Below are 25,090 nucleotides of genomic sequence, written 5' to 3'. Positions count from 1 at the left end.
TGAATATGAGAAGGTTGAAAAGAATGTTCAAATATGTGATTTTCCAGAAGTTTGCATTGTACAGAGTGTGAATTATTCAGTAGATTTATTTCATTTCTGTTTACATTTTGCAGTACATTAGCTTACATCTCAGCTTCGTATTACTCAACAAAAATGATAATTGTTAGCCTTTATCTAAATCTATAATACAGCTAAAATCACTTATTGCCTACTTATGTTTTATCGACGTATACCGTAAACTGACATAAAGAAAAAGCGCACGAGTGTTGCTATGGTTGTAATATCTATAACTTTCTGCAATATCTATAACTTAAAACGCATACTTAGCATATATGTAAAAGGTACCCCGACCTTTTGTTTTGACTTCTTTTGAGAGGTTCATAGTGTACAAGTTCACAGGTGGAATACATTATTGGACTTGCTGTTTCTCTGGTCTGGGTAATCCCGGCGAGGGAGCAGCATCTCGCGATGAATGCATGAGAACTCGAGAATCTTGCACAAATTCTGTCATACCTACAATAATGGCCGCTGTGCGCAGACTAGGAGTCATATTTAGGAGTTTGTCGCTGTCGTCAGCTACACGGAATGCGCTTTTTCGTTCTCCGGTCAAGGATAACCGATGCATACGCCGAGGAATAGCGGTTGCTGTGGGCGTTGCGGCCGGAGGAGCGGTGTTGTATTATTACTATTCAGAAATGTGCGGATTCAGAGGGAGGAAAGCCCCGATAAATGGAATAGGCTGTCGGGCTCTGCTGCCTTCACTACCCGCTGTAGCCGCCAAGGAGAAGGTATGACTGTTCCCACTGTTCTCAGTGCCACGTAACACTGCTTCCTATTAGTGCTTTTTTCCTGGCGTCAAATCTATGCTAGTCGGACAGGGATTGTGCACTTTCATGCTGTAGAGTTTGGTGAATTGTTTTGCTTCCGCACACAAACAGTCATAACGCTTGGATGACAATGCGCGTTTGTGTGATGCTGCAGCAGGGAGAAGGGCGCTTTCCTCGGTCATGGTGCTGAAATGACTTCGCGCACGTTTCAGATCACATATCCGAGCGTTACGATTAGATAAAAGAGCTATGTACCTATCTGTGCTGTATCATAGAGGCCTGTCAAACAGTAATCTGCACCCTATCAGCGTTGAGCTGTCATGTCTAAGTACAGAATTCTTTGGCACGTGCATATAAACATATTTTTGGGATTTTTGTTCCTTTGGCAGACAGTCAGGTTTGGTTTCCATGGGCTGCCAGATGTTTTGGTCTGACTGTTCCACTTAGTAACTAAATGTTTTCCTGACTGGTGTGGAAACGTTGCTGTTCAAGTTCTTCCATTCCCTGTGTGCGCCTGTTACTACATTAAATAAAACTTTTCTTTTACTTAATCTAATGCATGGAGATATAAATATTATGTTTCTCTACATATAAAGTCAATGTATTTTTCAAGTGTTATTTAATCAATTAAAATGTTATGTTCATTTTACACCTTATTTTACATCACAGCATTATGCTGTGTATTCATGTCTTTGATGTATTGATGTTTTTCAGAGCACATCAACACTTTTTTAATATTTTCACTTAATACTGACAAACAAAACTATAATGAAAGCAAGTCTTTTTATGACGATTCCATAGACATTTTCTTATTTTTAATGTAAAAAAAGAATGTTATATGCACCAAATTAAATTCAAATTACTTAAATACATATTTTATGCTTGTATGTGTACAAAAACTTATTTTAAAATGTTAAATTTTATTTGTAGTTATAAATACAATCTAAATGTATTTTAGTATTTTAATATCTGTATCTTAAATGAGATATTTTGATTCAGTTATCAGTCTGTGCCATATATAGCGATAATACACAAGGGTACCAGTAAAATCATGACATGACACAAAAGGGCATAACAATTGAACATGATGCCTTTTATTGCCCTTTTGATGTCTTTCAGAGATATTATCCATTCAACCTGACTGAACAAACACAGTTTCACTACAAATAATAATTAGCCATTCAACAATAACCTTTTAGTTTGTGATTCATGAATTTACAGAGATAAAGACAATGCCTTTGAAAAAAATAGAAATATTAACAAATTGTATTGCTCATCATTGGTTCTTGCAGGCTCCACTGTTTGATTTTGATGAAAGTGAGGTGTACATGTCATCTCATGAGCATCGTTTCCGTCTCTTCAGCTCAGTGGAGTATGAGGGACAGCTGTACATGACTCCACAGAACTTCATCGAGTCGGTCACCATGAGCGAACCCCGCAGTGAGTCACATGTTATTTTCTGATGTGAACATGTGCTCCATCTAAACCCTAAAATTATATTTCAAACAGCAGTAGACTGCAAAGCTGTAATAAAATCAGATTAGATGAACTTACTTCAAACTGGAAAATGACTAAACGTTTATTCGTGCCAATAATTGCATATCTTTCTTTATGGAAGTACTTGATGGTCTTCGAATCAACTAATGTGGTCTTCTCAAACCATTTAATCTAACATGTCACAAATAGACTTACCTCAGATCACTGTGTTTGTACATTTACTGTATTCATTTAGAAGACACGTTTATCCAGCAACTTACAAATGAGCAAGAAAGAGATGTCTAGGTGTCCTTTTACTTATTTAGATAAGAAAAAAATGATAAAACAACAATCATATGACAAAGGGAAATATGACAGGCGTCTTTCTCCGCAGTACTTTAGTGCAGTATTTAAATATGTATGTTGATGTAATGTTTAATTAAATCATCATTGTGAATTAAATGGTTTGTTGTTGGGGCTTAATCTAATAAATGGATTGCCAGCATGCTAATGGATAAATATTAGAAACAAAAGTCATTAATAGGTCTTAATGGATCAGATAAAAGCTGTCCAAGAGAGCAGCAGAAGTGCTTAGTATTTACTTAGCTGGATTCAAACCGGTCTTTGAAGTGCATGTCTTGATAGAATAAATGTCATAATGTTCCACATTAAACACAACAGGCATAGTCTTATACAAAAAGAACGACATCCATTAATGCTATACCTGCAAATTTCTATTGTTTGTACTTGCTCCACGTTTTGACAAATGCTGAGTCTGAGTAGCAGGACGTGGATATATTTTATTATTTTTATGTGTTTAAAGATCATTTCATTAAATCCAAATAAGCTTTACAGATCTTTAATATAAAGGTTTTAAACAAACTGTATATTTTTTGTAGTTGTTCTGTGAGCCAAAAAATGATTATTGCACATGCACCTGTGGAACAGTCCTTGCTTTACAGGTGTTTAAGAACTTGCAGCTGTCTTGGTGGAAGAGTGGAGTAACATCTCACAGCAAAACTGCAAAAAAAATATTGTTTGATTGTTAAATACTACGGGATGAAACCCCCATCCTGATCTTATCTCACCGGCCACCCTCTTTCTGTTTCTCTCTGTCTGTTATTCTTAGTAAGGAAACCTTGGAGGTCCCTCAACAAACAGGTATGCTGCAAATCTATTCGTAATGCATGCTATGTAGACATGATAGCTCAGTGAAATTATTTGTTATTTAAAGATAATACTTTGGTTTGCATTTCACTGTATTTACAGTCCTGAGATTGAATCATTTTTCCCAAATAGTATGTTTTGTCATGATTTACAGGAGCTGGAAAAGATCTTGTCTGACACTCCACCAGTGTGGAAAGGAACATCTAAGCTGTTCCGGAACCTTCGGGAAAGAGGTGAGTTTTGCATTCCAGCTCATTATTAGAAACACTTTATAGGGTCATATCAAAGCAGTGTGTGTGTGTGTGTATGTATGCAAATGTATGGAAGTAAAACAGCAATGGCTATTTTTTATAATATACACTACCATTTGGGGGGCGGTAAGATTGTTTTGAGGCTGCATTTACGTATTTTATCAGAAACAGCAAAACAGTAATGTGAAATATTAAGGCAATTTAAAATTACTGTTTTCTACTGTAATATATTTTAATATGTTGTTTATTCTTGTGATAGTAAAGCTGAATTTTCAGTATTCATTACTCCAGTCTTCAGTGTCACACATTTCATCAGAAATCATTCTAATATGCTGATTTGCTGCTTAAGAAACATTTCTTATTATCCTCACAATTAAAACCATATGTGCGGATTAATGTTTTTTTTTTTTGTTTTTGTTTTTTTTGGAAACTGTGATTTTTTTTAATTTGTTATAAATAGAAAGTTCAAGAGAAATGCATTTAGACATATTTGAAAAATTGATACTGTCACTTTTGATCAATTTAATGCAGCTTAAAATAAAAGTCTTCCTGATCCCTCCCCTTTGAACAGTTGTGCATAATTATATTAGGTAAAATTGAAATATGATACTTGAGTGGTGCTGAATTGTCCTCGCCATTCCTGTCTCCCGTTCTCTTTCTCTCTTGCTTTCTCTCAGTGGGTACCAGTCAGGCACCAGTTAAGAATGGGCCTGAGGCTTTCACTTCCTGTGAGCACTCCTAAAAATAGCTTAGTTCACTCTCTATGTCTCCCTCTCTCACACTGTTTTCATTTCCTCTCATGCTCTCACTGGGACCAGTGCAACGTATACATTCTCCAGGCAAAATATATGCTTGCTTACCAGAACAGAGAATGAAACCTTAAAACAGAGTGCAGAATTGCATTAATACCTAAATAAATATTGTTAAAATAACTGCAAGAGCGAGCAGTTCTTCAGCAGCAGAGCCACAATTAAAGTATTTGCTCGTGGCGTACGTAGCAGCACTCGCTCACACCACCAGCTAATTCCCAGCGGTGATAATTATACACACACACACACTCCACCCTCTTACACTCCAGCAGGACTCTAAAAATAAACCCTCTGAATCTGTTCTTCCTCATAGTAATTACAGTTTTTGAAATCATCATCTTAAATTGGCAGCGGTGCATTTATCTTGTTGGTTTCACTGATGTGGAGCCGTGCATCCAGCAGATGCCCGTGCACGAGAAGCTGCAGCTTGACATGCCGTCTGATCTCAAGCTGTGGTAATGATAGCATGCAGATGTAAATTGAGGAAGCTATGCTAACGAGATCCGTGAATGTGCTCTGGTCTCTAAGGAGCAGTTTCTAAGAGGATGCGAACTCAAGGGAAGTCTTAGTGAAGAACTTGAAGTTAAAAATGTGGCAGTATGACTTTGAGAGAACCATACAGCAAGGAAATGTACACCAAGTGATTATTGTTCTGGTATAACAAATCATTATTTTATTTTATTTTATTTTATTTTATTTTATTTTATTTTATTTATTTTATTTTAGATGCATTTATTTATTTATGAAAATAATACCCTGTCCTGCATTATTTATTTTGTTCGAAATTAAACTAAATTGATTTATACTTATGAAAATGTGTTTTCTCTTTTCATGTTGCTGTATGATTTCCCTTTAATATATTCTTTCAATTTTCTTTACTTGGTCTCTAAAAGGTCTTTAAAAGTCTTAAATATACCTTCAAAAAACATACAGAAACCCTAACCAACCTGGACAGGTTATGTGACATCCTCATCCTCATCTTCATCCTAAAGTTGAACCTGTGCAGTTCTGATTAAAAGAAACCCTAACCTGGTTGGGGAGGTTATGTGGTGCAGACAGGAAGTAACTAAACACAGGATTTATTTAACAAAAAGGGAAAACAAAAACCCACGGGGGGGAAAACAAGGGCTAGGGTAGACACTAAATAAATCTACAAAACACAATAAACAAGGTAAAACAAAGACTCTGAACACTAAATACTAACAAACACTCACTGCAAGACAAAGACTTCTTAGAGGGGTTTCTAGGACAAGGTATCTCAGGAGGCTGACAGGTAGGAACACATAAGTAGACCACTCACAATGAACCGACAAAAGACAGAGCACACTAGAGAGATCTAAATAGGGGAACTAATCAAGACACGACAGGTGGCACAGATAGGACAATCACGACAAGACTAGGATAACAAGGGGGGCGGGGCAAAGGGAACGAGCCAACACAAGCACATGGCCCAAAGACAAGGCCCATGTGCTTGTACACAAAACACGGGTCTGTCATGATCCTGCCTCTAGACTAGAGAAAAGTCAGGACATGATGGCAGGACCATGACAGAACCCCTCCCTTAAGGAGCGGCTTCCAGACGCTCCCTAAGGGAACATCAAACGCGGGACATGACTGACTGGGACAGAGACAAAAACCAACACGACATGACAACAAATAGTAATAAGGGCAGACATGAAAACACAACAATAGGGTTAGGGTGGCATATCAAGAAAAAACAAACAGGGAAGGGGAGGGGGCGGGAGCACAAAGTTCATGGGGGACAGACCAGGGTGGTTGGGAGGGGTAGGGATCTTAGGAGGGAGGACAGGACGAAGGCTGACGACGGGGGGTACGGGCAGGTCTGGGTGGTGAGGGGTGGGGAGGGGTCTCGGGACAACTGACAGAGGACATGACAGGAGCAGACACGGGACGCGGGGCAACACTTACGGGACGCGGGGAGACGACAGCTGGACACGGGGAGACAACAGGACACGGGGGCAACACTCACGGGACACGGGGCAACACTCACGGGACACGGGGAGACGACATCTACGGGACACGGGGAGACGACGACATCTACGGGACACGGGGAGACGACATCTACGGGACACGGGGAGACGACGGCTGGACACTCGGGATTTCTGGGGAGTGGGTCAGGGGACAAGACAGGACTGACGGGGACTTCTAGGATCTGGACAAGACGAGACAAATAATCTGAGAAGGCTTTAGCAGCTAGGATAACTGGCATCTCCTTACGAGATGAGACAGACTGTACTAGAGTCTTTGCTGCAGAGTCGGCCGCGGCTCTCTCCTCCGCTCTCACGACTGCAGACTTGCATACAGCTCTCTTCTTTGCCGGCTCGGGCACGCCAGCGCTCACCGCTGCTGGCTCGGGCACGCTCACCGCTGCTGGCTCGGGCACGCTCACCGCTGCTGGCTCGGGCACGCTCTCCGCTGCTGGCTCGGGCACGCTCTCCGCTGCTGGCTCGGGCACGCCAGCGCTCACCCGCTGCTGGCTCGGGCACGCTCACCGCTGCTGGCTCGGGCACGCTCACCGCTGCTGGCTCGGGCACGCTCACCGCTGCTGGCTCGGGCACGCTCACCGCTGCTGGCACGGGCACGCCAGCGCTCTCCGCTGCTGGCACGGGAGGAGACAGGGTCACAGGACCGGCAGGCCCCTTCTTCCTCCTCCTCCTTGGGCGCGGTGCAGAGGCCACAGCTGGGTCAGAGGCGGGTTGGGGGAGTTTGGTCTCGGGCAGGGCAGACTCGGACGCCGAAGACTCTGAAGCTGACTACCACACGAACAACCGTCTCCCTCGCTTGTTGGGGAGACTGAAGGTAGTGGGAGGTGCCTCAGGATTTTGGGAGGGACTTGCCTGATCCCCCAGGGTTGCCACGGCCAGGACACGACCCTCTGGGATCGTTGGCAGCTGGGTAGGTGGAGGGGACCTCTGTGGCTCCTCCTGGGAGATGCTCTCCCACAGCCGGGCATAATTTTGGAGGATCCATCCCCCTCAGGCGAGTATGGGAGGGTGACCCCCTTCCTGTCGGTGGGGGACGACATCCAACATTGACGACGGAACTCCAACAGGTGTTGGAGCTCGGGGGACCTCCTGCCTGCTGAGTTCCTTTTTGGTCGGTTCATTCTGTCATGGGTTGGTAAGGGAGGAACTCAGGTGCAGACAGGAAGTAACTAAACACAGGATTTATTTAACAAAAAGGGAAAACAAAAACCCACGGGGGGGGAAAACAAGGGCTAGGGTAGACACTAAATAATTCTACAAAACACAATAAACAAGGTAACAAAGACTCTGAACACTAACTACTAACAAACACTCACTGCTAGACAAAAGACTTCTTTGAGGGGTTTCAAGGACAAGATATCTCTGGAGGCTGACTGGTGGGAACACATAAGTTGAACAATCACAATGAACCGACAAAAGACAGAGCACACTAGGAGATCTAAATAGGGGAACTAATCAAGACACGACAGGTGGCACAGATAGGACAATCACGACAAGACTAGGATAACCAAGGGGGGCGGGGCAAGGGAACGAGACAACACAAGCACATGGCCCAAAGACAAGGCGATGTGCTTGTACACAAAACACGGGTCTGTCATGATCCTGCCTCTAGACTAGAGAAAAGTCAGGACATGATGGCAGGACCATGACAATCCTAAAGTTGAACCTGTGCTGTTTTGTTTAAAAAATTCTGCAAATATTTTCCATTACTGTTGTTATTCATCCAGATCAGGAACCAGACCTTTCGTCTCATACCAGTGTTTTTGCATTATAAATTGAGAACGATTGGTATGCAAACCCTTAAAAGTATGAATCATCTCATACAAACACATCAGATTTAGCATTTAAACTCTAGGAGACAGACTTAGAGTTGAGACCGTATTGAACAGGAATGAATGGAATGTAAAACAGCGCCTCTTCATTTAAGGGTCCCTGCTCAAAACAAAGATTTACTACATTTGTAAGCACCATGTAAACATTAACAACATGTCTGCAGCTAAAAAGCCGTGTTTTACCAGTTTAAAGCAGCTTTTAGACATCTATTAATGTCTTTAAATTTGTTTTAGATCCCCAGTGATAACCTTTGACCCTGAGTCTAAGCCACAGAATTCGCAGTGGATTTTAAAGCAATAGTTGCCTAAAAATGAAGATATGTTCATCTTTAATGTTATTACTAAACCTCTATTATTTACTTTATTCCATAAAGCACAATAAGAGATGTTTCAAATGAAGGCAATTGAGATTTGAGAGAGGAGAAGATTATCAGAAAATAACTCAATTATACCCACAATTTTCCAATCTGATTGTTTCTTCTGGCTCTAGTTGTCTTGCTCAGTGGACTTTAAATGCCTCTGTATTGCTTGAGTGAGTGTGTGAGACCGCGGGTGTTGGGTTGAATTTTCAGTGTCGGGTTTTCCTCCCGAAGGCGCACAGGCAGTGTCCCGTAACACTCAGTCCACTCACCCTGAACTATCTCTATGCCTGCTACTGTCTCTATGTCCCCCTTCACACAGAAGCTGTGGAGAGGAACACTTTCAATGGAGGTGTAGGAAAACGTATCCCTTCTCCCTGCCCTCCCCCAGTGCCTTTACATAACAGAACTTCCATCTTTTCATCAGCCCACCTCGCTTTGTCTCTTTTTGGCTTTTCTTCTGGCTCTCACTCTCTCTTTCCTTCGTACTCCACTTTGCCACTTTTCTCACGAGTCTAACAAAAGCAGGGACAGTTCCCTGTCTAAATGGGGCACATCTCCCAGTCCTGACGGATGCCTCTAGAACACCCTTATCCAAACAGAAGGCTTTGAACGCAGCCTCCTCCGTCTCGGTGGTGGTTAATAGTGTTGTAGTATTCTTCTTCTTTGTTTTGTGGGCCAAACGCGGGGCAAATGTTGCCTAAATGTAGACGGACACTTTAACCAAGAGGCACCTTTTTAGATGTTATCATCATGAAAGGGGGGATTACTTGTCCTTTTTTTGGAGCAGGAGAAGAAGGGAAAAGGGTTTGTGACTCCATCTATCTCTGGAGGCCCCTAGCTTCGAAAATAAGTAAACATTTTAATCCAAGCTTCAGATGAGCCGCCTTCTGAGTTTTCAGTTTAGACAAAGAGTAAAAGAAAAAGGAGAGATTATAAAAAGGGTAGACGAGGCCATTTGTAGGTTGTTAGTGTGTTACTGTACATTAGCAGAATGGATGTGACCCTTTGATATCCTTTTTCAGGCATCATCGCTTACACGGAGTATCTCTTTCTGCTCAGCATTTTGACAAGTGAGTATATGACCTCTATCTTTCCATCTTTTCTCTCTCTCTGTCTCCTTCCCTTAACCTTTCATTCTTATCCCATGCTTTATTTTTTCTGTGCCCCGTTTTTTGAAATCAGCGCACTATGCATGCATCCTATTTTAAACATGAATCAAAGTTCGTTCTTGTCCATGGATGTTTTAAGTCTGTAGTGTGGCTCAGACCTCAGACGAGGCCCACCCAGACTCTCACCCTCACCAAAAAAAAAAAAAAAAAAAAAGTTTCTCTAAAGCCAAATTTTACTCCCTGCACATTTAAAGTTTCAGATTTTAGGCCAAAGGAAGATTTTGCTGCTCAGAGGTTGTTCATTGAAATCTCTGGATTCTGTGTTATATTTTATTTAAATTTGAACTTCACATGTGCAATCACATGTTAAAATCACATGTGAAATATATGTGAAACACATGGGTTTCACACATTTATACCATGAAAATGTTCCAAAACCACACGTTTCATGTGAGTTTCAAATGTTTTTCAACATGTGATTGCACATGTGAAGTTCATCTGCTTTTTCTGTAATATCAAATGTTTCTCAGAAAATTATTTGGAAGAATTTGCATTATTTAAAGAGTATTCTTGAACTGACATAGTACCCAAAAATTGTACAAGTTCACAAAATGGACAAAGTATTTGCATTTTCGAAATCAAAATAATTAATTGAAAAGAAAATAAAAAAAAAATAAAAAATAAAGATAAAAGAAATGTTGATCACTTACAGAATCACAAGTATACGTTTATCCTTATGAATTTCCATGTACATTTGTCATCTAGACACATATGAGACCAATGTTATGTTACACTAACTGTATAGAGATATAAATGAATGTGGATAGCATAGCCCAGATGATTTAGTGATGGAAGAATTTGTGAGAAATGTGTTCACAATAAAATCACAGACTTTGGAATCTTGGCAAATTTTGTGGCAAGAAGCACAGTTTGTTACATTGTTGAGATTTCTTCTGAAGCATTCATGTGTGAGATAACTCTTTATCTCAAGATAAAATGTGAAGCAGGAGACTTTAGCAAACGTCTACCGTACACTATTTAGGAGGAATGACTGAGATGTTAAGTAGATCTCATTTATGATTTTCCATTCTCTTCTGCTGTTGCTTAGGCAACATAACAAAGTGAAGACATGTGGCTCTTGACGGGTTCAAAAACAGATGAAGAGAGTGATGAAAGGAAAAGTGGTGAAGGCAAAAGTGTATTGCAAGTTCTTGGGGCGATAACAGGTTCTTAGAAATGTGGGCCTCATTTTTTTGGGGATATAAGGTTTTTTTAGATGTGTGGGCCTCACCTCTGATCTTTTTTTTGTTTGTGCTACAACTTATAATACTAGGCCTAATATAACATTCTTTTTGCATCTGTTTTTTAGAGCCTCATGCAGGCTTTAAGATTGCTTTTAACATGTTTGATGCTGACGGTAACCAAATGGTGGATAAACGGGAATTTCTTGTGGTAAGTTGATAAATTGTTGATTCTAGCCCTTGTTGTTTGTTTTTAAAAAGAATTATTCAACTCACAATTATTTTTTTTCTTTCTTTTCTTGATTTCTTTTTATAGTTGCAAGAAATCTTTCGAAAGAAAAATGAGAAAAAAGGAAGAAGGGGAGATGTTGAAAAATCTGCTCAACTGGTAAGTTGATATCAGGATCTTTGTTTATAACAGTATTGTAATCTGTTTTTCAGTCCTAGTTCTCCCAAATTGTAAATTTAAAATCATAATCCTGTATTTTACACATTTGTACATTTAATAAAAAAAAATGCAATCACACAAATCAAAAAACTATTTAGATGTAATGCTATTCTCATAGAAAATAAATCTCCTGAGCTTTATAGTCAACATTTCAACATTTTTCCTCCTGTCACTCAACCATTATTTTCTTTTCCGTTTGTAGAAAGTGTCATAAACAGTATATTTAATTACTAATTAGGACGATGTAGACATTATCTCACTGTTACATATTAATTTTGTCACCAAGGTGATTTTTAAAGGTACAGTTACTTTAATATGGCTTTATAAAGCTTGTAGTTTGTTATGCCAAATCTGTAATGATCAATATTTTCCAAATGGCCGGTATGGCTGGAGAATAGTTTGATCCACATTGAGTTTTAGTGATTGCTACTATCTCCTAGCTTATGAGCTGTTTCTTCAGAGGCATGAAAGAGGGTTTATTTAGTTGGATGGGGTTGGTTGGGTTGGTTGATGGTTTTTTTTATTGTGTTTGGTTTTCTTATTTAAAATGATGTATGTTTTGTTATTCTTCTGTGTAAAGGGAAATGGATATTTTGTCATGACATGATAAAGTTTGTGTCTTTCAACACATCATTACTAAACTATATCATGTTCTACATAAGATATAGAAGGAGTGACATCCATTCACACTCACTGAATTCAGCACTCTTTGAAAGAGCTTGGAGTGAGATAGTGGAACTGTAACACGTGATTAGTGGTGTTTGCATAATACCTGGGGTTAGTGATATAACACTAACCTACAGTATTAAACTTTGGCACATAAAGCATCCTCCAGATATGTATGACATCTCAAATCATGCAGGCTGTTGAAGAGGAGTTGTGTTAGAGGGATGCACTGATATAAAATGTAAATTTTAGGGGTCAGTAAGGGTTTTTTTTTTTTTAAGAAATGAAAACTGTTACACCACATGGACATTATTTGATCAAAAGTAACAGGAAAGTCATTTATATTGTTACATTTATTTTTTTTATTTTTTTATTTTCAACATTAATAAGAAATGTTTTTTGAGCTTCATGTCAGCATATTAGAAGGATTTCTGAAGGATCATGTGTATAATACATTAAATAATAATAAATTAAATAATAAATAATAAATCAATACATTAAAAAATGTTAAAATAGAAAGTGGTTATTGTAATAAAATTTCACAATATTTATTTTTAAAAAGTACTAATGTAGTTTTGATCAAAAACAGCCCTTGTGGCCATAAGACCTTCTTCCAAAAAAAATGTACTGCCCCCAAACGTTTGATGTGTGTGTGTGTGTGTGTGTGTGTGTGTGTGTGTGTGTGTGTGTGTGTGTGTGTGTGTGTGTGTGTGTGTGTGTGTGTGTGTGTGTGTGTGTGTGTGTGTGTGTGTGTGTGGGTGTGTGCAGTGCATCCCTATTTATTACATTTTATCAGTATTACAATTTTCTGCTTTAGCCAGATGACAAACTGGGTTAAAAATTCCATTGATGGCCATTGAACAATGGACCTGAGCCATACTAAAAAGATCTGAGTACATTTGGCCATCCACTGTAAACTTCCTCTAGACTTACAGTATCTGTATTTGCTTTGCCTGTCCCGGATGCATAACCCTTCTTATCTCATTCACATGTCCAGTTTCTCAAGAGAGGGAGCCAGTCACATCATCCCCTCTTGGAAGCTTGCGAAAGTGTGCCAACTGTCCTGTAGTTAAACCACTTTCTATTTTTGCATGTTTAACCTGTCTTTGTCCATCTCTTCTTATGTGGTTCTCTCCTTCCTCTCCTCTTCCGCATGCCGTGACCTCTCCTCTCGTCTCTGTGTAGAGTATGCAGCTCTATGGATATCAGGTTGCACCCGTAAACAGCGTATGTATCACCCCCGGCCCTCTGACCTGTGAACTATAACCTCTGTGTGAATCTTGAAATCATGGCAGGAATGATGGGAGAATGAGAGAGATCTGCAGATGACTGAATGAAAATGTGGAGGGAGGTGGAGTGGACCTCAGAGGTCAGAGAGCATGTGGTTGTTTTGCCACAATCAGTCTAATTTGAATCTTATTGATTTTAGTTTCTTTAACCACAATGTGTCAGTTACAAACTTCAACAGTGGACTATGAAGAACAGGTCTGGGTAAGAGTCGGTGGAGTTATTGGTGTAAAATGTGTTTTCTATTGAGCCATCTCTGGAGTCTTTCACTTATTCACTTATTAAATCACTAACATTACATCTCACAAATGAGATGTTGAGGTTGCTTCTAGACAACAATGAGATTAAAGGGACATTTAAAAAGTCAGAGATTTCAATATGAACTCAAACTCTTTCAAGACCACATTAATGGATTTATGCTATCTTCATATACACTACCATTCAGTGTGAAGTCAATAAGATTTTAATAAATAATTGATTAATATTTTATTGAGCATGTATGCATTAAATTAATCAAATGTGCCAGTGACATAAGACATAACATTTATAATTTGACAATTTTTGATGTTGGTTTTTTATTTTGGTTATTTTAAACTTTTTATTCATCAAATAATCATATAATAAGGTATCACACAAAGCACAATCATGTGGCACTGAAGACTAACAATAGAAGACTGTAGAAATGGACTAATAGCTGCTAAAAATTCAGTTTTGTCATCACAGTAATATATGATATTTAAAATAGAATGAAATAGAAAGTAGTTTTTTTAATTGTTTACAGTGTTACTGTTTTTATGGTATTTTTCTTTTTATTAATAAATGCATTGGTTGATGACAGTGCAAACAACAGAAAATATAAATGGGAAGATACTAAAAATGTATTTTTTATTTTTAAGTAAAGTTAATTCTAATTACCATAGACTAACAGACAAAACACTTTTACAATGTTACCAAATTTATTAGTAGTAGTAGAAGTAGTGGACAATTCCGTTCACACACACACACACACAAAAACATCCACTTTCACCTTTAGATCAAGTACAAATACAAACATCTAAACAAGAGTTTCTATGAAAGCCCTCCTGAGCTGGTGATCATTTTTCCAGTTCTGTGATGTTTGGATGAAGCCACTTTTGTATATCTGTGAATCCCAGAGAGTGACAGAGGGAAATACAAGGGTCTTCATTGTCTTTAAAAGTGACTCCTTGCAGCACAGAACTGTTTTCCTTAACTTGATGTGTCACTATTAGTCTCTCAGCCTCTGTATAATGATAAATCATTGAATTATTGAATGCACATGCTGTCATGTTGTGAAGTGCATATGCAGTCATTTTCAATACTATACTCTGTGTGTTTATCACAAGAAAAAAATCCTCACCCCTTTCTCGTGCTAGTATATTGCTTAAGTCTGAGCCACTGTTATTATTTCAAAAGTGTCTGGAATGAACATGGTTAAGTGATATGCATTTAAAAACAAACCTGAAAATATTCATAGACTGGACCAATCATAATCAAGATTTTGTGCTGTGGTATAAACTGAATACTGTGAGTGAATGATGACACAGCCATTTCACAGAAGATTCTGTACCTGATATATTGATATATATGCTGATAAAACCTTTTAATCTTGGTTAATCTCCCATATTTATTTAAATTATTGATCACTCACTTCATATAACCACATACAATTAGCATTTGGCTAACATCAACAAGTCCCCTCTCCCAATCTTCATATTAATCTTTCACACAGTATATTAAATTTGTTCATGTTGATAAATTTGCAATATATCCGTCATGATTGAGAAAAGGACTGAGAGACCACCTGACACATCCTCTTATTAACCATGTCTGTCAAAGCTAACATGATAAAAGCTTTCCATCTCATGCTAACCCCTCTGCAGGTGCTAAAAAAAGAGAGTCAGGAGTTTGTGCCCAGGAGCTACTGGGACATGCTGAGACGTGGCGCGAGTCAGGCCCTGTTTTCTGACCTGGCAGAGGTACAGCCATAGCCCTCTGTCCTCCAGTCTCATCATATGTTTTTATTTGTCTCTAACTATCCCTAACGCAATGCTCTCACCTGGAAAATGTACATCGTAACTATCATTCCTCCCTGTTTTATCATCCCAACCCTATAACATCATTGTCATTTAAATGACCTGTGAATATCCTTTTATCTTTATTCATTTCGTAACCCCTTTTTATGTATTTTATCAACTGTTGATCTTCTAGTAAATCTGTTTTTGATGCTTCACTCCAAAAATCAATCAACCGGTCAGTATTTTTGCCTTGTTTTTCGGTAAAAACACGGAGAACTTCCTAAAACATGATACTTTTGTTGTTATAAATAAAAAATAAAAATAAAAAAAAATCTGGCTTTCAGTGAATTCAGTGTATTTTTCAAAAACTCTGATTAAAAAATAAAAACTCTATTGGGATGTTTTAATTTTAAATATTAAAAACCTTCATTAGTAAGATATAAAGCTGCAAATTCCTAAAAATGTATGTATATTTATCAGTGTTATTTTAGTATTATTTATATACTTTTTTAGACATTGTAGGGACCAACCTTCGATCCCCACAAGGGGGAAAAAATATATAAAAAATAGTAAATTATGTTTTTCTGAAAGTGTAACAATGCAAACAGGTTTTCTGTAAGGGGTAGGGTTAGGGGATAGAAAATATCATTTGGTCAGTATAAATTAATAGAAGTCTGTGGAAAGTCCCCACAATTCACAGAAACAAATGTGTGTGTGTGTGTGTGTGTGTGTGTGTGTGTGTGTGTGTGTGTGTGTGTAGGTTTATATGGTTTGTTTTTGTTTGATAGAAGTGTTTTTTTACATTTAATGATTTTTTTTTACAGCAAATTTTGCAGAGAATTGCTAGCTTTGTCAATGCTTCATCATCGTTTTTGTAATTTCATCATATCAATGTCTGTGTTTAGTTGTTTTCCTGATATTTTGCCTGTACAATCTTTGTGTTAAACCGATTGCGAATAATAACAATATCGTAAGTGCTCTCAGCAGGCAGGCATATTAAAGGCCTTTGTTTGTACACTGAATATGTCAGAATATGTCTGCTCATCCTGATACTGTGTTTGTGTTCTAATGGCTAATAGAGGGCGTCTGTAGGAAGCAGTAGTTTAATGATTGTGGAGAGCTGTGTGCAGATGCCCTGTATTTACTTAGTCTGTTATTCACAATGAAAGGGTAATTTCAGCTTGGCTTCCTCAGATGACACAGCAGTTAGACAGGTCTGTTTGTCTGAGTTGACAACTGGAGGGTACCAGACATTGTGTGTTTGTGGGCTAAAGGGCGCATGCTAGCATGTGTGGAAGTGTGATTGGGGTTACTCATCTTAGAAGTCGACGGCAGTAATCACTGTTTTTACCGCTGTTTTTAGATCAAAGAGTAAAATGCTTCAGGCAGTGTCTAAGTCACGCTGTGGGCCTGGCTGTGGTGTTACATAGACTGATGACCTCACATTAATGGTTTCCTGTAACCACAGTGTTGTGATGTCACTCTTCCAGCAGATTGATGATGAAATCGTGAAAGGAGAAAAACAACTACAAATGTTTTAGATAAATGAAAGATTCATTTATTTTCATTTATTCAGACTTTTCTGCTCATCTGCCATATTTTTGACCACCAGCGTGGAAAGTATTGGGGGTGAATACCCAAGGATACCAATAAAAAAAAAATTTGATCCATACCAGATCCCATACAATTATGTAAAATTATGTTTTACAATGTATAATCCATCTTTGTATACTTTCATTAAAGATTTTCCCCATGATGGTCAAAAATATATGAACTTTTGACAGGTCACTGGCAGCTACATTTTAAGGCAGCATCCTAATCGGTATGAAAACTAATAAGTGATCGATTTAGAGCATTCTTACATAAGTACCAAGTAGCGACTGTTAAAGGTCACTTATACATGCATCACACTAACAATGCTCCTCAACTTACACTTGTTTCCAACAGAGCTGCAATGTTGTGAATATGTACAAAAATGAACAGCATATTTTGAAATAGTGTGTTTTAATTAGGTGGAACTGCTTTTTTGTCAGTACTGAATGAAATATATATGTGTATTATAAATCTGCAAAATTTCCTTTCGACATTCGACTTGGAGAAGCTGCAGTGTATATGATGCTGCCTTTTGAATTTAGCTAAAACAGGGTATCTTAGAAGACAGCATACTTGTATACTTTGGAACAGCTTCTGAGTTGAGAACATGCCTACCATGCTTTTAGAACAGTCTCTTGTATGGAAGGCTGTTAATGAATGAATACATAGTTATTTGTTTTATTTATCACAATTGTGGTTTTATATCTCACAATTGGTACTTTTTTATTTTAAACATTACTTCACAATCATGGTTCTATTCTATATTCTATTCTATTCTGTTCTGAAAACAGACTTCCATACTCTTGGGATCAGAAGTTAACATTACCACCCTGTTTTATAGTCACCGTTTTGTGTTATTTTAATATGTTGATGAAACACCAAACCTCTATGACACTGAATCTATCTGGCTAGTGAAAAAGAATCATTGTTTTTCTCTTTATAACTACCCACTGATTGTATCTCCATGGATAGGATTTTAAGCTAGAGGTACAGCATGGACTTGCATTCTGGCCCGCTTTATTGCACAGAGGCCCGTAACCATGAGAAGAGCTGTTTAGTGTTTATGCCTAATTTGACCTGGTCTAAGCATGATAGGCTTTTCTTGCAGATGAGGGTTAAGCATGGGTGGAAAAGAAAAGAAAAACAACCTGGATTTGCACCTTTCGGCCACCTTCTTCCAGGTTTTTGGATGCCGTGCCACTGGCAAAAGTTTTTATTTTTTATTTTTTTACTGGTGAATGAACAACATGAATGCCTTTCCCTGAGCTCCACTTGATAAAAAGGATTTATGATACTTACAAGATAGCTCAAATTGATCTTTAACTTTAGAGTTGAGGTGTTTAAACAAACTGAAGATTCTCTGTAGACGAGGAAAGGTGGAATTTGCTCACGTGTGCATTTCTTTCACAAATCTCTTGCAGATACGCTGTGTGAAAGTTTGCTGCAGAAACGCATGCAATGTGGATGCTTTGTGTGTCTTTGCTTTTGTTGTCATGTCTTGTTGTCATGTATTGTCATTGTTTACATCTGGTATAAATGTCCGATCCTGACAAGCGATTTTTGTAAACCACATTCAGTAGTAATTGAATATACCAGATGTATACAGGGGTCTATGTGTGCACAACTGGCATGTTTTTGTGCATTTCTGCGTATCATTTTTCTTTGTGTTTTTGTTTTAGTCTAATATATGATCTTTATGCCATTCTCACCCACTTACGGTATAAAGATCTGCATGTCTTCTCAGAACATGTCCTCTGTATATAGGCTCAGGGCAGAAATGATAAATGGCTGCACACTTTCAAGGGCTGGATGGCTGGTACTCTGAATGGCTCAGCAAGCCTACGATGGACTGATTTCTTATTCCAGAGACAGAAGGATTTTTATCATAGTTTCTTCTTTCTCATTTTGCTCTCTTTACTGCCACTCCTCACCAATTGCAGCGTGCCGATGAGAACATGATGATTGACACCACTCTGCTTGTGCACTTCTTTGGCAAGAAGGGGAAGGCAGAGCTAACGTTTGACGACTTCTACAGGTATGACAACTTGAGTTGAAAAAAGCTCTAGAATTATGCTACTAATTCATATCCATTTGGCAAGGATGGACGCATGAGAACTAATGTCCATCAAGCAGGTAGAGGAAAATGTTGAAGTCAGTTAACAGCTTGTCCTAACAGGATATGGCATGATAAAATGACAAAAAAAAAAGTATTTAAAAACATCTCCTATGCTCACTAAGGCTGCAAACTGACTCTGACTCTTATTGTGGTCATTGCTCTTTCAGATTTATGGATAATCTTCAAACTGAGATGTTGGAGATCGAGTTCCTGACTTATTCCAAAGGCATGACCACCATCAGCGAGGAGGACTTTGCACGAATCTTGCTGCGCTACACTAATGTAGAAGATATCCGCAGCTATCTGGAGAATGTGCGGCAGTGCATACCTGATGAGAAGGTAATGACTAACATCACCTAGCCTCTAACTTCTTCTGAAAGGAAGGTGTAGGACAACTGTGACGACCACCTCCCCCATGCTCACACTTTCACCCAACATATACTTCTCCTCCCAACAGCATTACATGGTTCAACACTGTGTGCCCCACAAGGAAATTGTATTTTAAAAAAACAGCTACAAATTAATTTTTATCAACTTACACATATATTTGTTCTATGCATGTATAAAGTTCTTATATTCAGCCCCAAAATACACATATTTCCACACCTCAAGTGCTCATTCACCCTTGAAAGCTCAAGTGCCCCATAGCGAGTGTGGGACACTTGCATGTAAACTGCAGTTTAATCTTATAGGCTCTCTGTTCTCACCCAACTACAACTTAGGTGACTAAACCTTTTCATCCTGCAGACAGCCATCTTTCTTACTACTACCATGTTTGTTTAAGAAACGAGTGTCAAACTCACACATTGTAGTAAAGTGGAACTGGTCTTTCCCAGGCCCAGTTGTTTTAAAGGAATAATTAACTCAAAAATAAAAAAAGAAATATGTTGAAAATCGACTCACCCTCAGGCCATGCAAGATGAGTTTGTTTCTCCATTCAAGATTTAGATGAGTTTGTTTCTTCATTGGAACAGATCTGGAGAAATTTGGCGTTATATCATTTGCTCACCAGTGGATCCTCTGCAGTAAATGAGTGCCAAAGAAATTATAAAAACATTACAATAATCAACATGACTTTATTATTATTATAATTATTATTATTTTGACTATTTATATAATGTAAAGAACTATTTCTTCAATGCAAATGTTATATCATGTCTCTTTGTTGTCTATTTTTTATCTGTTCGGTATACTGTGCCCATATATTAATTCTTAAAAAAAAACTGCATCCAATCTTTAGTAACTGTCAGAAGAAACCTGATCCTTTTTTTTTTCAGATATTCTCATCAGTATCCAGTATATCTATACTGATTGCTGTAGTAATGATGCATTTGTTATGTAGTAATGTTGTAATATAGTCAAAGAAGGTCTTAGGTGCACACAAGATGCAGGGTAAGTTCTAGCTCTATTACAGTGTACAAAAACCTCCTGTATTCTCTCTGTTATCCCTGTTTATCACACACTGGAAGAAAGCAGAGGTTTGTCCCTGCCAGAATGATCCGTCGTCCCGCAGCTCTTGATCAGATCGTGTTTTGTTTGGATTTGCCTTTCATTTTGTTTCAGTTGTTTTCCCTCTCTTTGATTTTGTGGCACATGTTCAAGAAAGTAAATTCCCTTTACTTTCAACCAGCTAAGATTATCTTGTTGTGAGAGCTTTCAATATATTTATTGAGTTTAAATTATATTCAAATATACAGTGGCCCCAAAAAGCATTTGGTTGCTTCATCCAGACTTAAAATATCTATATATCTATCTATAATATATGTAATGAAATTGCTTCATTTATAAGTGAAGTTTCCAAATACTCTTTCGCCCACTGTATTTGTGTGGGTGTGGGATGTGTATGCGCTTGAGGCAAAGTTTGTGTTTGAATACAGATTGTCATGCTGCCCATCTATAGAGGGTCACCTGATGTAGGTTTCTCCATGCCTGACTGCTCTCTTTTAGCTCTTTGCCAGTCCCATCTGAGGGATCTGCTTGTGTTGAGGGTATCAGGTTTGGGGGCCCCTTTGAGCAGTTTGTACATTTGGCTAGAATGACTTCACCCTCCTCTCAAATTCACTTTTATGGCATTTTATGGTTTTCCACCAGAGTGCCAAGTCCTGAACTCAGTCCAGCGAAATCCAGCTTTAAACATCAAACAGTTAAGTCTAATGTGTAACTAGAACTATGTTAAATACTCACCAGAGAGGTTTATGTGGATTACCATAGCTGTGACAAGCCTTTCCTGTGTTTGTTTAAGGTATTTTCTACCTCATTACTCTTTATCTTTTCCTACAACCAAAAAGTAGATCTGTGTTAAAACACACTGACACCCCCAGGGAAAAAATGTAATCATAGATTTCATTTTGACAGGCAGGACAATATGCTGCAGTATTCTATGCATTCAATTCTAAAATGTATCATTTGCGCACCCTCATGACATGTATCCTTTTCTTTCTTCTGTGGAACATGAAAGAAGATATTTTGGAAAAAATTCTTGGGTGCTTTTGTCCATGTAAATAAATAAAAAAATAGGTATTTTGAATTGTAATAATATTTCAAAATAATGCTGTTTTTGAGTAAATAAATTCAGCCTTGGTGATATGAGACTTGTTTTGAAAACATATAAAAAAGACCCCAAACTTCTGAGCTGTTTTTAAGACAGTCTTGGTGTTCTGTTGTCAGTCAAATAGGAGGTTATCTCTTTGATTCGAGTCTATGATGTCATGCTGTTTGTTTTCGCTTCTCCGCATTTAGACAGGCTGACAATTATGACATTGTGCTGTAAAATGACTCATACCTTTCATCGTCGCATGTATCATCGTGAGCAGTGTGGCAGAGCACAAAGAGCAGAACATGCATCAGCAAACAAGCATGAGTGCAGTGTCTGATTTCCTTTGCATATATCAAAATGTTGATTTCTTTGTGTCCATCATTGCATTTGTCTGTTGAGTACAGATTCGCTTGGGTATGAAATATGAATTGTGCTTATTGATTTTGTGTGATGTCATGTCGCTCATAGATCCTCTTTGAAATGGAATGGAATGTCAATTTATGGCAGCTCTCTCGGTTAGAATGTCTCAGATTAAAAGATTTATTTTGCCCCTGTGTCTTTTTGCTCTTTTCTTTCATGATCAGGGCATCACCTTTGAAGAGTTCAGGTCTTTCTTCCAGTTCCTCAATAACCTCGAAGACTTCGCCATCGCCATGCAGATGTACAACTTTGCTTGTCGTTCCATTGGACAAGGTGAAATACTTTGGGCCTGCCGATGTATACTCAAAATACTATAAGAAAACCCAAAAATTAGCTGAGCCTACTACATTAAATTTGTGGAGCAAATTCACTATCCGAATGCGTCTCTCTCTGTCTTCCAGATGAGTTTGCTCGGGCAGTGTATGTTGCAACAGGCCTTAAGCTGACCCGTCACCTTGTTAACACCATCTTTAAGATATTTGATGTGGATCATGATGATCAGCTCAGTTACAAAGAGTTCATTGGTATCATGAAGGACCGGCTGCACCGTGGAGGCAGGGTAAGAGAGGGTTGTAGGGGGAAGAATGCTGCATCATCTTTTACATCACTGAGTTATTACAAGCATTTGAATGTAATGGTGAGAGCTAAGGACAGTATTACTGCAACTATAGCGCTACCTAGTGTTAGGTAGCTATATCTGTACAATGAAACCGATCTCTTCCTTTAGGGCAGGGGGTGTCAAACTCAATTCCTGGAGGGCCGGAGCTCTGCAGAGTTTTGTTCCAACCCTGCTCCATCACAAATACCATGTAGTTTTCAAATAAGCCTGAAGGATTATTTGGACCAGGTGTGTTTAATTTGGGTTGAATCTAATCTCTGCAGGGCTCTGCCCCTCCAGGAATTGAGTTTGACACCCCTGCTTTAGGGTTTTTATCATTATTAATAGGACTCTCTAATCCCTAATCATATATTTTCTTCTGATAAAAGTATTTTTTCCATCTTTTTTTCCTGTAATCTAGCTAGTTGTTTGCTGATAGTAAATAAAAAGTTATTGTTTCTTTAATAGTAATTTTGTCAGCTAAAGTGCCCTAATGACTAATTTTCTCTCTTTTCTGCAGGGCTATAAGACCGTAGAGCGTTTTACTTCATTTAAATCGTGTCTGAAGAAGGAACTAGCAGGCAGATAAGTAACCCTATATATATATATATATATATATATATATTATATATATATATATATATATATAATATATATTATATATATATATATATATGTGAGGGTTTTTTATAAAAGTAAACTTAAGTTTACAAAGACTGCATTTATTTGATTACAAATAGTATAACAGTAACATTGTAACATATTATATTATATTATATTATATTATATTATATTATATTATATTATACTATTATATAATATAATATTATAATTATAACATTAATTTATATCATTATATTCACTTATTGAAATAGAATTGTTTGGAACAATGTAAAACCTTAACATAACTTTTGATCAATTTAATGTATCCTTGCTAAATATTTTGTAACAGTAGTGTGTATTTACAATCTTACCATTTATGTTATATATTTTGTACAGGAAAATCTTGATTTAATGAGTGAATATGTTAATATTATTTATAATATCATAATTTAATATTTGAAAAGTAAAGGTTTTAATTAGCTCTTTTCCATTTTCCTTTGCACCAGGTGAATGACAATCAGGAACGTGGCGTTTCTGTCTCAGAATGAAATGGATTTGTCTGCTCTGGAAATGTTTGAGAGAAGACATTGTGCTAGAGATTCCATCATAAAATCTACCTCCTCCTCTTCTGATTTTGAATCCTTGGGAACTTGGACTGGGATAGTGTCTCTGCAATCAGTGCTCTGAACTGCATGTTCTAGTATCTGCACAGGCCTGCATGATCAAACTTTATTCTGTAATCAGCTATTAATCTATTAATAATTTGCATGTAACCTGTAGGATGGCATATCTCTCTGCTATGTATCTGAATTTCAGCTGGTACAATTTTTGTATGTTTTGAAGTTGTGTGTGGCTGTCATGGCAAAGTAAAGAGATCATTTTCATGTATTTTGAATAGAAATGTTTTAAGCAAGATGAGTTACTCATTATGGCCTTTTATTCATTATATTTGTACTATATTATATTGCATCATACCGTACATTTCATTATGCCAATTACAAACAAAGCTCTTTTTTTTTCATTTCAGGATTGTTTAAATATAGCTACCGAATCATACTGAGTGAAAACAGTTATACTTTATGGTAATAGGCAACCAAAATCATAAATTGGGTTTGAAAGAGATTATGGAGCTCATGTAGCATTAAGACCAATAATGAGCATTGCCTTAATCTAAAATTATTAAGTTATTTTCTGACACAATTTATTTTTGAACAGGTATGAGTGTACAAAGATTGTACAAGATTGACTTGTCGTCTGAGGCAATTAACAAGAAGTCTAAGCACGCTTTTTAAGACTGTACAGTAATGCAGGCACTTAACAAATACAGACTTGTAATTCCATATTATGCAAGTCAATAAAGTTGCTTCAATATGCTAATTTCTCACTGTGTTTTTAAGATTGTTGTGTCCAATGATTCTATTATAACTTATATTATACCTTTGTTATAACAAATATTCAAAAATTACCTGGATTAATAAAAATCTGAACAGAGTGAACAGTTTACACTCTTGTCGGAACCATTATAAAGAGTGGGCGGTTTCACTCCGGACATTTGTTAGTGCTGTACCAATTCACGACAAAACCCTACAGACACATGTTAACTGTATATTAAAATGTATATTCTTTATTAACTGTTATTTTTAATATGTATTTGCACATTATATTTGTGTTCGATAGTCTAAAATGTGACGTTCTGTCTATTTTATT

General features: G+C 37.7%; 1 protein-coding gene across 8 annotated transcripts; it reads left to right on the top strand.

Moving 5' to 3' along the window:
* Window positions 1–471: 471 nt before the first annotated feature.
* Window positions 472–24,760, top strand: LOC109094293 (calcium uptake protein 3, mitochondrial-like). Of its 8 annotated transcripts, none has more exons than XM_042716718.1 (16): window positions 472–788; window positions 2,120–2,267; window positions 3,433–3,464; window positions 3,625–3,703; window positions 9,753–9,800; window positions 11,209–11,291; window positions 11,397–11,468; window positions 15,383–15,478; window positions 18,083–18,097; window positions 19,051–19,145; window positions 19,394–19,565; window positions 20,696–20,704; window positions 22,347–22,455; window positions 22,584–22,741; window positions 23,301–23,365; window positions 23,887–24,760. In XM_042716718.1, the coding sequence occupies exons 1-16, from the start codon at window positions 477–479 to the stop codon at window positions 23,891–23,893; spliced, it is 1,500 nt and encodes a 499-aa protein (XP_042572652.1). In that variant the 5' UTR covers window positions 472–476; the 3' UTR covers window positions 23,894–24,760. The 8 variants fall into 8 exon arrangements, with proteins under 8 accessions (XP_042572652.1, XP_042572650.1, XP_042572653.1 ...); XM_042716716.1 differs by lacking the exon at window positions 18,083–18,097 and adding an exon at window positions 13,380–13,421; XM_042716715.1 differs by lacking the exon at window positions 20,696–20,704 and adding an exon at window positions 13,380–13,421 and having other exon boundaries at window positions 474–788.
* The last annotated feature ends 330 nt before the right edge of the window (window positions 24,761–25,090 follow it).

This window comes from Cyprinus carpio, chromosome B1 (assembly GCF_018340385.1).
Source record: "Cyprinus carpio isolate SPL01 chromosome B1, ASM1834038v1, whole genome shotgun sequence".
Lineage (NCBI taxonomy): Eukaryota > Metazoa > Chordata > Actinopteri > Cypriniformes > Cyprinidae > Cyprinus > Cyprinus carpio.
Note: the sequence above shows the minus strand (reverse complement) of the source record. Positions and strands in the feature narration are given on the sequence as shown.